The following is a 16,423-nucleotide window of genomic DNA, read 5'->3' on the forward strand; positions in this document are numbered from 1 at the left end:
AAATTTTGTTTGTTTTTTACTCCATCGTCCCGTGGATTCTGCAATTTTTTTTTATAAAAAATGTAATTTGTTGTTTCTTCAGTGTCTCATTCCGATCGGAATGAAATGGAATGGAGGAGATGGCGGTGTGAACTGTCCTTGGTAGTGGAGTTGTGGACTGGCTCGTATACGACAAATGTATTTGGATATTTGGCACTTGTTATCGCTGGAAAAAAAAATAAAGTCAAGTCGTGTACGAAGAAAACTGCATGCTACTGCAATTTGATATCCAGCATAACAAAACTGTTATAGTTCTCGTTTGAAATGCGAGAATGTGTTCACAAAAAGCTGATTCATTTTCTTTAAAGTTCACGCATAATTCCTCTGTTCGAAGGAAAGGTCTTGTGTTTTTTCTTTTCTCGTGCAGGCTGATTTGCTGTGCTGAGTGCAGAAGAATAAGTTCACTTTATATCTCTTAATTTGTCTTCGAGTCTAAAATTCAGCCCTAGAAATCGGATATAATCATATAACGTATCCTCCAACTTATAAAACCAGTCAAACGAGGTCCCCTGGCAGTATTGTCTCTAGGTTTGGCTGACGTGGCAGCGTGGCGCCTACATGACTTATTTGACTAGATCTTTATCCCATATGGTATTTACGTGTAACTTACGTGGTAATTCGATCCGAAAAAATAATAAAACCCGTGGGTCCACATGTCAGTTGCCCACACAAAGAAAATAAAAAATGGTGAGGCCCATGTGGCCCCACATGTCATCCTCACTCCTCTCTTCTCTCTATCCCCTCTCTCTCTCCCCATGCTAGTCGGTGTTGTTGACAAGGACTTGACGACAAATTCTGATTTTCTCTGAGAAAAATCGGGCGCCCACGTCATCATATATCATCATGCATGCAAAACTTCCTAAGCGAACTTTAAAACTATTTTTTCTCTTAAATTATTTATCCAAATCATGATCCGATAGCACCATTAAATCCATTGCAATTAAATCTTTAAAATAAGACCACACATGGATATAATCCAATGGAAAAAATATTTAGCTTATTATTGAATTATTTTTAAATGTTGCACGTTGTTTCACCAAGTAAATCGGAATTGTTTCACTAAGTATATCGAAATTGTTTTAGTTGTTTAAAAAGCTGAAACACAACCAAATCACCCATGAAACATTTTGCTACAACAAATGAAACAAACGATTTCTCAAAAAATTGGGCGTTGTTTCACTTTATATCAAAACAACATTTCAGCAAATAGCGAAAGAATATTTCATCCACTGTAACATTTGATCTATACATAGTGAAACATTTTAAGTACACTAGCTGAAACATTATTGGTGAAAAAAAATGAAACGGATTCCCTTAATAGGAGGTTTCCGTAATATGTGAAAGATTTGTTGCAACGGGGCGCCTATGGTAGGGACGCGTGGGAGTCAGCCGGAGGCGCCCGTGCGTGGGGGAGGGCGCCGGATATTTTTCCGCTGGATCGGCCCCCGGTCCCCAGCATTTTCGACAAATTGAAGGTACCTAAAGTGAACTCATTCCGAGTGCAGACCGTTGCCGAAGTGATTTCTGGTGCACCAACGGGTGATGGGCCCTGCTCACATTTGTACGGATCACCTCCCGGCCCAAATGGCCCAAACAAATCCGAGCCAACCCGCAGCCCGAGGCCCATGTTGGAGGCCCGGTCGATCTCCTACAGGCGATCTGCCCATCTGAAGAACCATCTCACCTCACCATCCTCGCCGGCCAAACTGCGGCCTCCAACTCGCGCCGGCGGGCGGAGGCTCGCGGCAGATGCGCCCGGCGGGTCAGGCCGCCGCCGTAGCCCGTAGATAGGGTGCGCGCAGGACGACGGAGCTGTCCGTGGAGGCCGTGGGGTATGCGCTCTTGAGGTAAATCAAAGCTTCTTGGTTGATTATCCTGTCTTTGTTTAGGGATTGGGGCGTGGCTGCAAAAACTTTGGTTGAGGTTTGTGGCATTTCTCGATGCGGATTAGCGGCCCACTCGTTGTAAATTGCACATGAAAAATATTCGAAATGTAGCCACTAATTAATACAAGAACATTTGCATTCACGTATAATTTTAAGACGATGCATCTACTAACAGATTTCAGTTTACTTCAGTCCTCCCAAAAAAAAAAGAGTTTACTTCTCAGTGTTGTAAACTCATAGTAGAAAGAGCATCATTTGATGAGCACACTTTGTTCTGTGTGGTAAATTAACATATTGCATCCCATATATTGTGGATCAGGCCATATTTCTTTTTTCTTTTTTCTTTTTTTTTGCAATATGTATGACTTGAAAGTGCTTGTTTTCTTCTTGCATACTTGATGCTAGCTAATCTGGAGAGTTTGATCTCTCAATATTGGATATGTTTACAGCTATATTTAGCTGGTATTATGTTGATGTACATTTTGGCTTTCTGCTAACAAGTTGTGTACTATTTCCAGTCCAAAGAGAGATCTCTTTAACAAGCCAAGTTTTGTATAACTGTGTGAGTGGAGCTAAAATGATAATATAAAGCTTTCATTGGGATGTGAAAATCCATGGGTGGACTCAGGTGCATGGGGTCTATCAAGAATTTAGATAATTATTGTTAGCAAACATTTTTTAAGTGTTCCTCTGCTTTGTCCAGTACCTTGGTATATTGTCACATTGCTATTAACTTTAGGAGCAAGATAAGGGCTAAAAATCAAATAGGTTCCAGCAATGCCAAATATTTCACCATGTTACAAACACCAATATTGATTAAAGTTTCTAATTATTTTGTTTTGTTCCATTTGGTTTTTGTCAGCTTCAGTATGGTTTTTGTGAGCTAACTTTTTATTGAAATTTTTGCTTTGCATTGCCTAGATGTCTAATCTATCAGAGCCCTCAAAAGAAGCTGCATCAGCTGAGGATTCAAGTGCTGTCCAGAAAACTGGAGCTTGGAGTAACACGTTGAACATTCTTCTGCAACAAGCTTCAGTCTATGGTGTGGCTGCTGGTTATTGCCTGTCAGCATCTCTGCTCTCCATTATCAAAAAATGGGCAGTCATGAAATTTCCTTACCCTGGAGCATTGACAGCTTCACAGTACTTCACTAGTGTTGTTGGAGTTCTCTTATGTGGACAACTAAAGCTTATTGAGCATGATGGCCTTAATTTGAGGACCATGTGGAAGTTCTTGCCTGCTGCTGTGATGTTCTACATCTCCATCTTCACAAACAGTGAACTTCTACTCCATGCCAATGTGGACACTTTCATCGTGTTTCGCTCTGCTGTGCCAATTTTTGTGGCCATTGGAGAGACCCTTTACCTTCACCAACCATGGCTATCACTCAAGACATGGCTTTCGCTTTCAACTATACTTGGTGGAAGTGTGATCTATGTTTTCACAGACAACCAGTTCACTGTGACTGCTTACACCTGGGCAGTGGCATATCTTACAAGCATGTCCATTGACTTTGTCTACATCAAGCACGTTGTCATGACCATTGGCCTGAACACATGGGGCCTTGTGCTTTACAACAATCTGGAGGCTTTCATGCTCTTCCCTCTTGAGATGCTTCTAACGGGGGAGCTTAATCAGATGAAGGGCGACAATGCTAAAGTGACAAACTGGCTTTCAACTGATGTCATTCTTCCTGTTGCTCTGTCATGCTTGTTCGGGCTATCTATATCCTTCTTCGGGTTCTCCTGCAGACAGGCTATCTCGGCAACTGGATTTACCGTGCTCGGTATAGTGAACAAGCTCCTGACTGTTGTGATTAATCTCCTTATCTGGGACAAGCATGCCTCCTTTGTGGGAACAATTGGGCTCTTGATCTGCATGTCTGGTGGTGTTCTCTACCAGCAGTCCACCACAAAACCTAAGGCCCCCAAGGCTGAGCCAAAAGAGGAGAATGATGAGGAGCAGCAGAAGTTGCTGGAGATGCAGCAAGGGCATGAAAACAGCTCAACTCAGAAGCAAACATCATCTTAAGCCTGGTAGGAAATTTGGCGTTGATATCTTAAGACAGCTTCCCTGAACCATTTGGGATGCTTGGGAAGGATCATTTGGCCAAAGGATATTCATTCGTCATATGAGAACCTTGAAATGCCGTTGGCATGAAAAATCACAGAGAAAACTTAATGTCACTTTGCAATTCTTTGTTTAGTAGTAGACCATATTTATTTGTTAGACCTGTGGTAGGGTATCAATTATCAAAGAATCCCGTAACATAGTCGAACTGGATACTTCGTATACAATGTGCTGTTTCATTGATAATACAGGGTGGTTACCCATTTCTATACAGGACGCGCCCGGCAGGGCAGGCCGCAGGCGATAGCGTCGGCGTGCAGGAAACGAGGGTCACGTACCCTGAGTCTCTGACTCCGTGAGGCCGTGGGCTATATATGCTCTTGAGGTAAAATCAAAGCTGCTTGGTTGATTATCCAGTCTTGTTTAGGGATTGGGACGTCGCTGTGAAAAAAATGGTTGAGATTTATGGTGTTTCTGGATGCGGTATTGCAGTTTCGTTGGTTGCAGACTAGTGGCCCGCTTGTGGTAAATCGCAGTTAGGAGTAGTATTTATTTGAGAACAATACAAGAAGTCAAGAACAATTTGCATTCACGTATAATTGCGGCAGTATTCATGTACTTAGTATCAGATTTCAGTACACTTCAGTCCCTTCCAATTTTCTACTGTTTGGAGCAGACTGTATCTAACTGTATCTAACTGAATTTCACTACCAGATAACAGAGCTGGACAATTGAGGTATTTGGGTTTGCCTGGGGTGTTCATCTTGCTGGGGATGGAGCCACTGAATCAGCCTTGCTAGAGTAAGAAACACATAGAGATCACTACTTATTGCTTATCTAGGAACCAGCATGCACACGGTACGCTGTTGATTGACTTGGTCATAGCTAGTTTAGCCAAAATATTTGTACATGATTATCTGATCATATAGCACACCTACTCCAAAGAACACACCAAATGCGATGGCAAACACTACCTTGTCTATATACTGCTTTGTGAAGATAGCGGAGGTTGGAGCTGCTTCTGCTGAATTGCAATGGTGCACAAGCATAGGGCTGCATAGCTTTGGGTTTCCAGCAAAACTAGAACTTGGAAATGTGCTGAACTGGTCTCCGATTGGTACAGGCCCTTTAAAGTCATTGTAGGAAACGTTGAATTCAGAAAGGAAGTGAAGGTTCACCAGTGCTGGAGGGATTGCACCTGTCAGATGGTTGTATGACAGGTCTAGAACCATCAGGTTCTTGAGGTTGCTGATCGATTCTGGGATCTCTCCATTTAAGTTGTTGAAGCTCAAGTTGAGTGAAACAAGTTCTTTTAACTCACCAATCTCCATGGGGATCACACCAGTGAAATTGTTGTTACCTAGATTCAACATTTCAGGGAGAGCAGTAGTTGTATGGTACTGCAAACACAAACATGCACCCGCATAAAACGAAAATGTAAAAGCTCTTTGTTCTGAGTTATCTGCAACCTTGTCTGACTTTAGCATTGGCATCTCCATTAGTGCCGCTGGTATTTCTCCTGTAAGGCTATTATTGGATACATCCACATACTTAAGGAAGTTAAGGCTATTGATCCAGGTCGGTATTGGTCCACTGAGTTGATTGCTGTATAAAGTTAAAACCTGCAAATTTCTGAGCTTTGATAACCAATTAGGTATCTTACCATACAGTGCACAACGCTCTATGGCAAGACCCTGAATATTCTTAAAACCATCAATTGCTTCATCCTGTGGCATAGCTTCATTCTTGAAGTTGCTCCCCATAAACAAGACAGTGAGGTTCCTTAAGCTCTTGAGTATGTAAAGGGTATTAGTTATGTTTGTAAAATTGTTGTAGGAAATAGATAAGAAGGTGATAGACTTAAGATTTCCTATATTCTTTGACAACTGGCCATGAAGCCTATTGGCAGATAGGCGCAACCAAGTCAAATTGCTGCATGAGTAGATGCTCTCTGGAATGGTGCCGGTGAAATTATTCCAGGAAAAATCTAATGCTTTCAGATTGGGCAGGTTGGAGAAGTTAACATTGGCAAGCTCTCCTGTGAACTTGTTGGTGCCGAGGTTGATGATTACTAGATTTGTGCACTCGCCCAAGGATGATGGAAGCTCTCCAGATAAGTTGTTGCTGCTCATGTGAAGCTCCTCTAGTCTCTTTAGCTGACCAATAGAATTTGGGATCTTGCCACTGAATCTGTTCCAGCCAAGATCAACAAAAACAAGATTACTGAGCTTTATGATGAGTGCACCATTAATTGTTCCTTGCAAACCGTTGTTAGCAAAAGAGAGGTACTCCAATGATGTGGCACGGAACAGATCATCCGGGAGGGCCCCACTAATGTTGTTGTTACCAGCTTTTAGCATTCTAAGGGCAGAGCAGTTACCTATTCCTGGGGGGATGCTGCCACTGAACTGATTGTAGCCAATGTCAATAACAGCAAAAGATGGCGAGCCGATGCAGAAAGAGGAAGGTATATGCCCGGTAAAACTGTTGTTGCTCGCGTTGATTGCAACCAGGTTTCTCATTTTCTCCCATGTGGTGGAGGGAAATGCTCCTGTAAACTGGTTGCTTGAGATATTCAGTACCTGCAGTGGCTGGTTAGATACTGATGAATTCAGCTCTTGCAGGTTGCCGTTGAGGTGGTTGAAGCTGACATCAAGGACAACGATGCTACCAGAGGACATCAGCTCTGCCGGAAGGCCACCGGTGAGCGAGTTATACGACAGGTTGAGGTGCGACAAGCTGGTGAGCTCTCCCAGCGACGGTGAGATCCTCCCTTCAAGGCCTTTAGAGGCAAGAGAGACCTCAATGACAGCCCCATCTTCACTGCAGGTGATGCCTTCCCACGCGCAGCAGTCCATGCCATTCCGCCATGACATGGCGATGCCATTGTCGTGTGCTAGCCCAGCAAGGAACCGGAGGAGAGAGTTCTTCTCCTGCTTGAGGCACGCAATGGTGGAGACGGCCATGGGGAGCAGCAACAGCAGCAGACATAACGAGGAAGCAGCGAGGCCAGAGAAAGGCATCACTACCCTGCTTCTCCACGCAGAATGGGGTGCCATCTTCATGGTCTCTCTTATCACAGATCTTTGGAGTTGAATTTGGCAGCTAATGTTCGCGAAAAATGACATTGTTCGTTGAGCATATATGTACACAACTGAATGCATATATTATGTACTTAATTGAATTATTGTTTCGTTTGAAGTCCGGAGATATTGATTTTGTGTTCGCAGCCATAGGACTTGTGAGCCATACTGCTACCTGTCATACCATTTTTATTTTCTGTGCAGCCTTACTTTGTCAACTAGAGCATGTGATCCTACCTCTGTGTGGTCCAAGTTGAATGTACAGTTTCTTCTTGATAAGTACATTGCAGAGGTTTCATTCTCCCTAGTGTCGGTTGTTCTTTCTAAGTAGTATTTTGTTGTCTCTTGTGGAGAATTTCAACAAAGTTTGTGAAAAATGTTTTATGTTGCAAAGACAGGTCTGGTTTCTCTCATTGGTCGATCCCAGATTACCTCAGTAATATGAAGTTGTGCATTAATTTTGCCTTCCAGAACACGTCCGCTTGGGTAGCAATTCATGTTTGCTATGTACATTGCAAATTTTCATCCATTGTGGCAAGATTGAATTCGTGCTAAGATTAACCTGGCATTTTTCATTGATCTTGTTCACTTGTGCAGTTATGAGACTTTTGGTTCTGACTATCATGTTCTTGGTTGTTCAGTTGGTCTGTCACATGAACTGGACGGTCGGAATTTGAATATTGATATACTTCAAGCCTGTAGTCATTTTAGAGTTTTTTTTTCCGCAGATTGTTAACGCATTTGGATGAATTTCATGCAAAATGACATGTTTGTTGCACTTCGTGCAAACAGCACGCTCATCAGAAATTCTGAATAAATTAACTATCAAATGCTGGTCAGGATCACTGATCATATTTACTTCTAGATAGGACTAATCATGTACTTCCTCTGTCCCATAGAAAACTCAATTCTAGATTTAAATCTAGATATAGTTTAGATTCAAACCTAATTCTAGATTTAAATCTGCACAATCACAATGAGTCGTTTGCAATAAATAAGAGTTCAGACAAAGGAACGAATACACACGAATCCAAATTATTTTCAAGGAGGAAAATGATAATGTCAGTCAAATAAGCTGCTGTTAGACATTGAATGCCGCTTGAAATGATGGATGGATTGGCCCCAAACTTTGATAACGGAGGGGAAAAAAATTTCTGACCTTTGACAGGCTAGTGTCGCGAAGCAGCCTCTTGGTCCAGGGGCCCATGGCAACGACGACGCCATTAACAAACCTGAGAATGTAGACCGACCGAGTCAAGATCAGCAGCTCCATAGTTTCTTTTATTCTTATACTTATTCGTACCACCTATTAACAACCTAAAAATAATTTATAAATAAAACTTTTATAAACATGTTTTTAACGTTAAAAAAATGTTGTAAAATAAAATACTATGGAAAAAACTACAAAATCAACTTCAAAATTAAACTTTAAAATTTAAAATTTGGTTTAAAAACTTAAGTATAAGAGAAACAAGGGCCGCAGGTCACTAACTATTTTAGCTAAAATAGTTGGTCAAGACTAAACTGGTCATACATCACTCATATTCCAAAGACCGAAGGCGGCGGTCAGAGATGAATTTATGATATATTTGTTTCTCTTATTCGCTCCATCTTTAATCTTATCTTAGTATAACTCACTAGCAATTTAATGCTCACTAACTTATAAAACTCAACATATAAGAGCAAGGCTAATAATACAGCCGACCTGTTGGCTATAAGGTTTTTTATAGCTTTCTCTTAGCCTACCCATATAATAGTTAGCTTATAATCAATATAGGGCTCACTTGTCTCCCTCACAGAATTTCTTGGTTCTTGTGTCCAAGCCGGCTGTAAGTTTACAGCCCGATTCTCCTCTCTCTCCTCTCTTCTCTCCTCCACCTCAGCATTTAGCCGGCTTATAGCCTACTATTATACTTGCTCTAAGTATTCACATCATCATTCACTAACAATTATTATTTAGAGTATTTTAAATTACATACAAATGTGCCACATCATCACCCACTAGCAATTATTATGTAGAGTATTTTAAATATCACGCAAACATGCTATATCATTTATAATTTTGTTGTATTTTTAGAACTCAATATGCAAGCAATGTCAAATCATTATTTTCACATCATTTAAATATACACATCTATCATTTTTATAATGTATAACATACATTTATCCACATATTTCGTAGCAGAGCACGAGGTATCAACTACTCCCTTCATTCCAAAATATAAGGCACAACCATCCTTAACCTAAAGACCAAGAAATAATTATTATCACCTCTTTGTTTGAATCATCCCAACTAATATAACGCATGCACCCAATAGAATTAAACATCTTGTGATTATAGGATTTAAAAAATAATAGTTTAGGAGAGAGGAGGTGCTATTAATTGTCATGCATGCATGCACGTCTTACATTATAAAACACCTTTAAAAAGTAGTTGTGCCCAATATTTTAGAACGGAGGGAGTAGTTTAATAGCGGTATCTTCTCATCATCTTTGATGATATTATTTAACTTATCAAAGATGACATACTATATTATATATTCATGGTAGCTTATAACTCGCTTCAAATAACAAAAATGTCCCCTATTATTAACCTTTTTGTTAGTAAATTGTATTTTGCACCGGATAAATGTGTCGCGTTTCGCTTTACACCAGGTTTTGCATGTAGTTTAGCACATACTTTTTCACTTAGCATCAAGTTATATTGAAATAAGTTTCACTTAACACCAAGATATATCAACAAACCTATTAAAATTTCATGAAAGCTCATAAAGTTCTTAAGGAAACGTTGTGAAACATTGTATAAATTGAAGAAGTTTCAAAAGTTTTACTTATATTTTACAAGATTTTCTTTTAGTTATATGACGCAACCTAGTGCAAAGTTTGCAAAGTTGTAGCGTGAAAGTAGGTGCTAAACATAAAGCTACGTGAAAAGTTTTTTAAAAAATGTAAATTCATGTGTAAAGCGCAATTTATTTTTCTTAACTACGAAGGCTTCTTACACTGAGCCATGGCATTTCTGGTCCAGTAATAGGTGATGATGGGCTGGCTATGCTGGACTAGAAATCATCAATTCAGGACATGAAGCCGAACCGCCATTTCTGGTGTGGTGATGAAGATTCTACTCATCGGGGTTCAAAATCATAATATTATGCACATGTAGATGTGCTTTCAACAGGATTTCAGTAAGATCATGAATGTGCTGTTGGTTTTTGTCTCTTATAGCATGTTAGGGGACACATTCGGGGGTGTGAGTGTGATGTTGCGTTGTAGTGGTGTGTGCGCGCGTGTGCGTTTGCCGTGATATCTAAAAATACCGCCATTTGTTATGCAAACATGCCACGTGGACTCCATATTAGCTAAAACCATCATTTAAATAGCTAAGGGCTTGATTTACACTAGTTTTAAAAGTTGAGAGTGTTATTAAATACTCCCTCCATCCCATAATATAAGGGATTTTAAGTTTTTGTTTGCAACGTTTGATTACTCGTCTTATTCAAAATTTTTTGAAATTATTATATATTTTATTTGTGACTTACTTTATTATCTACTGTACTTTAAGCACAACATTTCGTTTTTTATATTTGTAAAAAAAAAATTAAATAAGACGAATGGTCAAACGTTGCAAACAAAAACTGAAAATCTCTATTATGAAACGGAGGGAGTATATATCTTGTTTTGTGGTTAAGGGACTTAAATGAAACTCGACCTCTGATGAAGGAACCAATGGTGAACTTTTTCCTGAGCTGTGTGCTCCCGGCCCAAACGGCTGGACATGAAGCCCGTATGGCCCAAACAAATTAGCCCAAGTCAGCATCGCACACCAAAAAAAAAAAGTCCCACCGCCGGCGGCGGCGGCGGCGGACGAGCCCGGCAGCGGCAGGGCAGGCCACAGGCGATATGGTCGGCGAGGCTCACATCCCGTGACTACATGGAGGCCGTGGGCTATGCTCTTGAGGTAAATCAAAGCTGCCTGGCTGATTGATTCTCCAGTTTCGTTTAGAGATTGGCACCGTGGTTGCAAAATTTTGGTTGAGATTTATGGCATTTCTCGATGCGGTATTGCAGTGTCATTGGTTGCGGATTAGCGGACCGCTCGTGGTAAGTAGCAGATAAATTATTCGAAATATAGTCACAAATTAGTACAAGAACATTTCTGTAAGAATAATACAAGAACAATTTGGATGTATTCATTGTATGTATAATCGTGACATGAATAATTTACCAGCAGATCTCAGTTCAGTCAGTCCCTTCCAATTGTAATTTTTGGAGCAGACTGTATTAACTGAACTTTTAACTACCAGATCACGAGCTGGTCAGTCGGAGGATTCATCTTGCTGGGGTTGGAGCCACTGAATCAAGCCTTGCTTTTTGCCGGGTCGGCCGAAGGAACGGCGACCAAATTTCATTAAGGAATTGGGGAAAGAACAAAAAAAAATTACAGATAGATTAGGCTTACAATCGAAGGAATCAAGCCTTGCTGAAATGAGAACCAATTGAGGTTACTACCCATTTCTTATCTATGAACCAGCACAGCACACATTATTTATTGACTTGATCATAACTGGTTTAGCCAAAATATCTGGGCATTATTAGCTGATCATATAGCACACCTACTCCAAAGAATACACCAAATGCAATTGCAAAGACAACCTGGTCGATATACTGCTTTCTTGAGGTAGGGGAAGTTGGAGCTGCTTCTGCCAAATTGCAATGGTGTACAAGCATAGGGTTACATAGCTTTGGGTTCCCAGCAAAACTAGAACTTGGAAATGTGCTGAACTGGCCTCCAATTGGTACAGGCCCTTCAAGGTCATTGTAGGAAATGTTGAATTCAGAAAGGAAGTGAAGGCTCACCAGTGCTGATGGGATTGCACCTGTAAGATGGTTGTATGACAGGTCTAGAACCATCAGATTTCTGAGGTTGGTCACCAATTGTGGGATTTCCCCGTTTAGGTTGTTGAAGCTCAAGTTGAGTGAAACGAGTGCTTTTAACTCACCAATCTCCATGGGGATGGCACCAGTTAATTTGTTGTTACCTAGATTCAACATTTTAGGGAAAGCGGTAATTGTACAGTACTGAAAACACATACAACCTACATAAACTGGAAACTGAAAGAGTCTTGGGTCTGTGTAATCTGCAATCTTGTCTGATTTTAGCATTGGCATCTCCATTAGTGCTGCCGGTATTTCTCCTGAAAGGCTATTATTGGATATGTCTACATACTTGAGGAAGTTTAGGCTATTGATCCAGGTTGGTATAGGTCCACTGAGTTGATTGTTGTATAAAACTAAAACCTGCAAATTTCTGAGCTTTGAGAACCAATTAGGTACTTTTCCAGACAGTGCACAGTCGTTTATCCCAAGACCTAGAATATTCTTGAAACCATCAATTTTTTCATCCTGTGGCATAGCTTCATTCTTGAAGTTGCTCCCCATAAACAAGACACTGAGGTTCCTTAAGCTCTTCAGTATGTGAAGGGTATTAGTTATGTTTGTAAAATTGTTATAGGAAATAGATAAGAATATGATAGACTTCAGATTTCCTATATTCTTTGTCAGCTGGCCATGAAGCCTATTGGCAGATAGGCGCAACAAAGTCAAATTGCTGCATGAGTAGATGCTCTCTGGAATGGTGCCGGTGAAATCATTCCCGGAAAAATCTAATGCTTTCAGATTGGGCAGGTTGGAGAAGTTAACATTGGCAAGCTCTCCTGTGAACTTGTTGCTGCTGAGGTTGATGGTTACTAGATATGTGCACTCGCCCAAGGATGACGGCAGCTCTCCAGATAAGTTGTTGCTGCTCATGTGAAGCTCCTCTAGCCTCTTTAGCTGGCCAATAGAATTTGGGATCTTGCCACTGAATCTATTCCAGCCAAGATCAACAAAAACAAGATTACTGAGCTTTATTATGAGTGCACCATTAATTGTTCCTTGCAAACCATTGTTAGCAAAGGAGAGGTACTCCAATGAAGTGGCACTGAAGAGATCATCTGGCAGGGTCCCAATGATGTTGTTGTGACCAGCCTTTAGCATTCTAAGGGAACAGCATTTACCTATCCCATGGGGGATGTTGCCACTGAATTGGTTGTAAGAAAGATCAAGCATAGCAAGGGATGATGAGCTGATACAAAAAGTGGAAGGTATGTAGCCAGTAAAACTGTTGTTGCTTGCATTGATTGCAAACAGGTTGCTCATTTTCTCCCATGTGGTGGACGGAAATGCTCCCGTAAACAGGTTGCTCGAGATATTCAGTACCTGGAGAGGCCGGTCAGGTGATGACGAATTCAGCTCATGTAGTTCTCCATCTAGGCGGTTAAAGCTGACATCAAGGACGACGATGCTGCTAGTGGATATCAGCTCTGATGGAAGCCCACCGGAGAGCAAGTTGTACGACAGGTTGAGTCGCGACAAGCTGGTAAGCTCGCTCAGGGATGATGAGATGCACCCTTGTAGGCCTCTTGAGGCCAGTAATAGCTCAGTTACTGCACCATCTTCTCCACAGATTATCCCTTCCCAGGTGCAACAATTTGGACTATTCTGCCATGACACGGCGAGGCCACCATCTTGTGATAACCCAGCGAGGAACCGGAGGAGGGAATGTCTCTCCTGCTTGGTGCATGAATCAACAGGAGAGATGAAAGTCAGCAGCAGCAACACAAGAGCAGGATCAAAGAAATTTATGCAAAACCTTCTGGTTTTGTTGCTGCGCCAAGAGTGCGGCTTCATGGTTTGTATCCTTTGGAAGCTGTGACAGAATAGTGAGCTTGATATACTAGGTAGGCTGGTATTGTGTGCAAAACCACAGTTCCTGAGCTATATTGGCAAAGCATCGAAGAGTTATAAGCTGATGGAGTGTTGACCTCACTGGCTTGGTACTGTGCTTAGGTTTGGGAATTCCGTCTTTCTGTTTTCTTTTCCCAATCTTATGTATTGGTTCATGAAGCTTGACAGGAGTGCTTCCACTTAAGTCCTTGTTCAGTTTAGAAGGGATTAAATGGGGTTGGAGAGGATTGAGGGAGAATAATTCCACACCACAATAGGTGTGGAATAAATCCCTTCAATCTCTCCCTCATGGGGATCAACTGAACATGCCCTAAATCGGATTTTTCCTCTTACAGTTACCACTTGACTACTATTTGTTAATTTTTTGCCGGGTTACTATTTGTTAAATTCTCCATTCGTTTAGTCCTAAAGCAGAGTCATAGTCCAGGTCTATGCCCTCTAGTGATTTCCTTATTCTTTTTTTTCCTAGATGGAGGTATGGCGTACAGGCGTACAGCCGAGCACCGTGCTTCTAATCTCAGTAATTCCAGCAGCTGCATTTGAGTCCTTTGTCAACAATGGATTTGTGACTGTTGACTGTTCTTGGCTTGCGATAATCTTTTACAGCAATCAAAAGATTGACCTCAGTTGGTTACATTACCTCTTCTTTTTCTTTTTATCTTGAAACGGTTTGGCTACACTACTAAAACAGTAATTGATGCAGGTATAGTACATGATTGTGTGCTTCTGGAATGCTTTTGCTTTTGCATGGCTGAACAAAGTTTGTTCAAGGCTTCAAGTTTCAAGTAAAGGTTGTGTTGTAAGCCTGTACAGCGGTAGTGCTATCTAATAGTAGTCTATTGTTCTCATTTCCTTTTCAGTTCATGACCCTCGTTGTTCTATACAAAATTTCAACAAAGTCTCTGAAATTTCTTTCACAGACAGTTCTTACATTTGCATATTCAGACGGTCTGATATTATCTTAGATCGTCTCAGCTCTCATAATGAGCTTGTATATTATATCTTGGTGCTTAGTTTCGGACTGCTACCTAAAGGTAACTATATATTTTGGGACGGAGCTATTAATTTTCTTTTTCAGCAGCTTGTTGGTACATTTGGATGAATTCTGCGCAAGATGACATGCTTGCTGTACTTTGTGCAATAGCATGCTCATCAGAAATTGAGAATAAGATGCCTTATCAAATGCTGATCAGGATATCACCAGGGTTTACCAAATCGTGCGGTTATCGCAGTTATCACATGCGGTAACTTTTTTAGTTTTTGAAACCATGGTATATCTCGTGTTAACCATGTGGTTTTTATGATAACTGCGTTGTTACCGCGGTAACCACCAAACCGTGAGATGGTGGTAACCACCAAACCGTGGTTTGGTAAACCCTGGATATCACTTGATCATATCTACACTACTTATTTAAAAGATGGGACGACCAATCTCGTCATGCTTCTTGCAATGAGTGCTTTCTAATACTCTTAGCCGCAACCAAAATTTAAATTTCAAAACTTAATTTTAAAACTATTTTTTATGTTTTTATCATAGTATATATAACAGTTTTACCTATAAATTAATTTTTAATTACTAATAGTTACCGCTTTTAATCAATTATAGGCGAAACGATGTGACTCGATATCAAACCAGCAGCACCACTCTGGCTATGTAGCGTTTGTTAAAGCGATTAGCTCGTTGGCTTACTAACAAAATATTTAATTAGCGTATAATTAATTAAGTATTAATTATTATATACCAGGATGAATGGATTTGTTTTAATTTTAAAGTTCTTCTATATACAGAAAGTTTTTAAAGATTCATACCGTTTAGTAGTTTTAAAAATATATCCGTAACGTCGTAATAGCCTATAGAAACAAGAACGGCCCCCTTAGCTTAGGGTTTATTCCATAGTAAAAAAATCGGACCGGCGGTTGAACCGGAAAAAAGTGAAACCGGCCACCTTGATGGTTCGGTTCTGCTCAAAGACCGTCCCTGCAATCAAATCGGTAAAAAATGGGTGAACCGGCCATTTTTTCTTGAACCGGTGAACCGGCGGCGGTTTTTTTAGAATCGAACCGGTTTTTAGTTTGTCGAACCGGTTTTTAATTTATCCTATGGCAGTATGACATTATAAATTTATTATGTTACCACATCACATTTATTTTTTTTAATGTTGTGACCATATAATAATAATATAATAATAGATATACTGGTTTACTTATGCATATGTTCACCAATTTTTTATGATTCTATATTAAAAATAGTATAAATCAAATATAATATTTATAAATAAAAAACCAGCGGTTCGACCGATCACCTGGCGGAGCCGACAGTCAGAGCGTGTCGACCCCCGGTCCGTTTTTTTTTTCCTATGGTTTATTCCAGTCTACGACGCGGAGCCGAGGAGAGGACGGTAGGTATGGCCCTCGCGGTCCATGGCGGCGACGCCGAAGACGACGCCATTAACAAATCTGAATGCAGCAGACCGAGCAACTGTTGGCAAGGTACATATAATTATGAAGATTATTCCATTAGCTTGACCCCAATTTATTGTTCATACACATTCATACTGC

General features: G+C 40.6%; 3 protein-coding genes and 1 long non-coding RNA gene across 6 annotated transcripts; 2 read left to right on the forward strand and 2 right to left on the reverse strand.

Moving 5' to 3' along the window:
• The first annotated feature begins 1,728 nt into the window (after window positions 1-1,728).
• LOC127762724 (GDP-mannose transporter GONST3-like) lies at window positions 1,729-7,189 on the forward strand. Of its 3 annotated transcripts, XM_052287199.1 has the most exons (7): window positions 1,729-1,886; window positions 2,847-3,961; window positions 4,270-4,380; window positions 4,710-4,796; window positions 6,005-6,462; window positions 6,620-6,756; window positions 6,825-7,189. In XM_052287199.1, the coding sequence occupies exon 2, from the start codon at window positions 2,847-2,849 to the stop codon at window positions 3,954-3,956; it is 1,110 nt and encodes a 369-aa protein (XP_052143159.1). In that variant the 5' UTR covers window positions 1,729-1,886; the 3' UTR covers window positions 3,957-3,961; window positions 4,270-4,380; window positions 4,710-4,796; window positions 6,005-6,462; window positions 6,620-6,756; window positions 6,825-7,189. The 3 variants fall into 3 exon arrangements, with proteins under 3 accessions (XP_052143159.1, XP_052143157.1, XP_052143158.1); XM_052287197.1 differs by having other exon boundaries at window positions 2,847-4,380; XM_052287198.1 differs by having other exon boundaries at window positions 2,847-4,380; window positions 6,620-6,737.
• Window positions 4,792-7,060, reverse strand: LOC127762718 (receptor-like protein 3). Its single transcript, XM_052287192.1, has one exon. It carries the CDS (start codon window positions 7,058-7,060, stop codon window positions 4,886-4,888), a length of 2,175 nt encoding a protein of 724 aa, XP_052143152.1. The 3' UTR covers window positions 4,792-4,885.
• A 3,685-nt stretch (window positions 7,190-10,874) lies between the features above and the next one.
• LOC127762729 (uncharacterized) lies at window positions 10,875-15,075 on the forward strand. Its single transcript, XR_008015556.1, has 4 exons — window positions 10,875-11,036; window positions 11,147-11,179; window positions 11,383-11,579; window positions 14,334-15,075. It is a non-coding gene; the product is annotated as an uncharacterized LOC127762729 (long non-coding RNA).
• Window positions 11,648-13,807, reverse strand: LOC127762719 (receptor-like protein 3). Its single transcript, XM_052287193.1, has one exon. The coding sequence runs from the start codon at window positions 13,805-13,807 to the stop codon at window positions 11,648-11,650; it is 2,160 nt and encodes a 719-aa protein (XP_052143153.1).
• Window positions 15,076-16,423: the final 1,348 nt, after the last annotated feature.

Source organism: Oryza glaberrima, chromosome 2 (genome assembly GCF_000147395.1).
Source record: "Oryza glaberrima chromosome 2, OglaRS2, whole genome shotgun sequence".
NCBI classification, from domain to species: domain Eukaryota; kingdom Viridiplantae; phylum Streptophyta; class Magnoliopsida; order Poales; family Poaceae; genus Oryza; species Oryza glaberrima.

What these genes read in the sequence shown, in the direction of transcription:
- LOC127762718 (XM_052287192.1), bottom strand. Translation starts at nt 7,060, where the DNA reads ATGAAGATGGCACCCCATTCTGCGTGGAGAAGCAGGGTAGTGATGCCT.
- LOC127762724 (XM_052287197.1), top strand. Translation starts at nt 2,847, where the DNA reads ATGTCTAATCTATCAGAGCCCTCAAAAGAAGCTGCATCAGCTGAGGAT.
- LOC127762719 (XM_052287193.1), bottom strand. Translation starts at nt 13,807, where the DNA reads ATGAAGCCGCACTCTTGGCGCAGCAACAAAACCAGAAGGTTTTGCATA.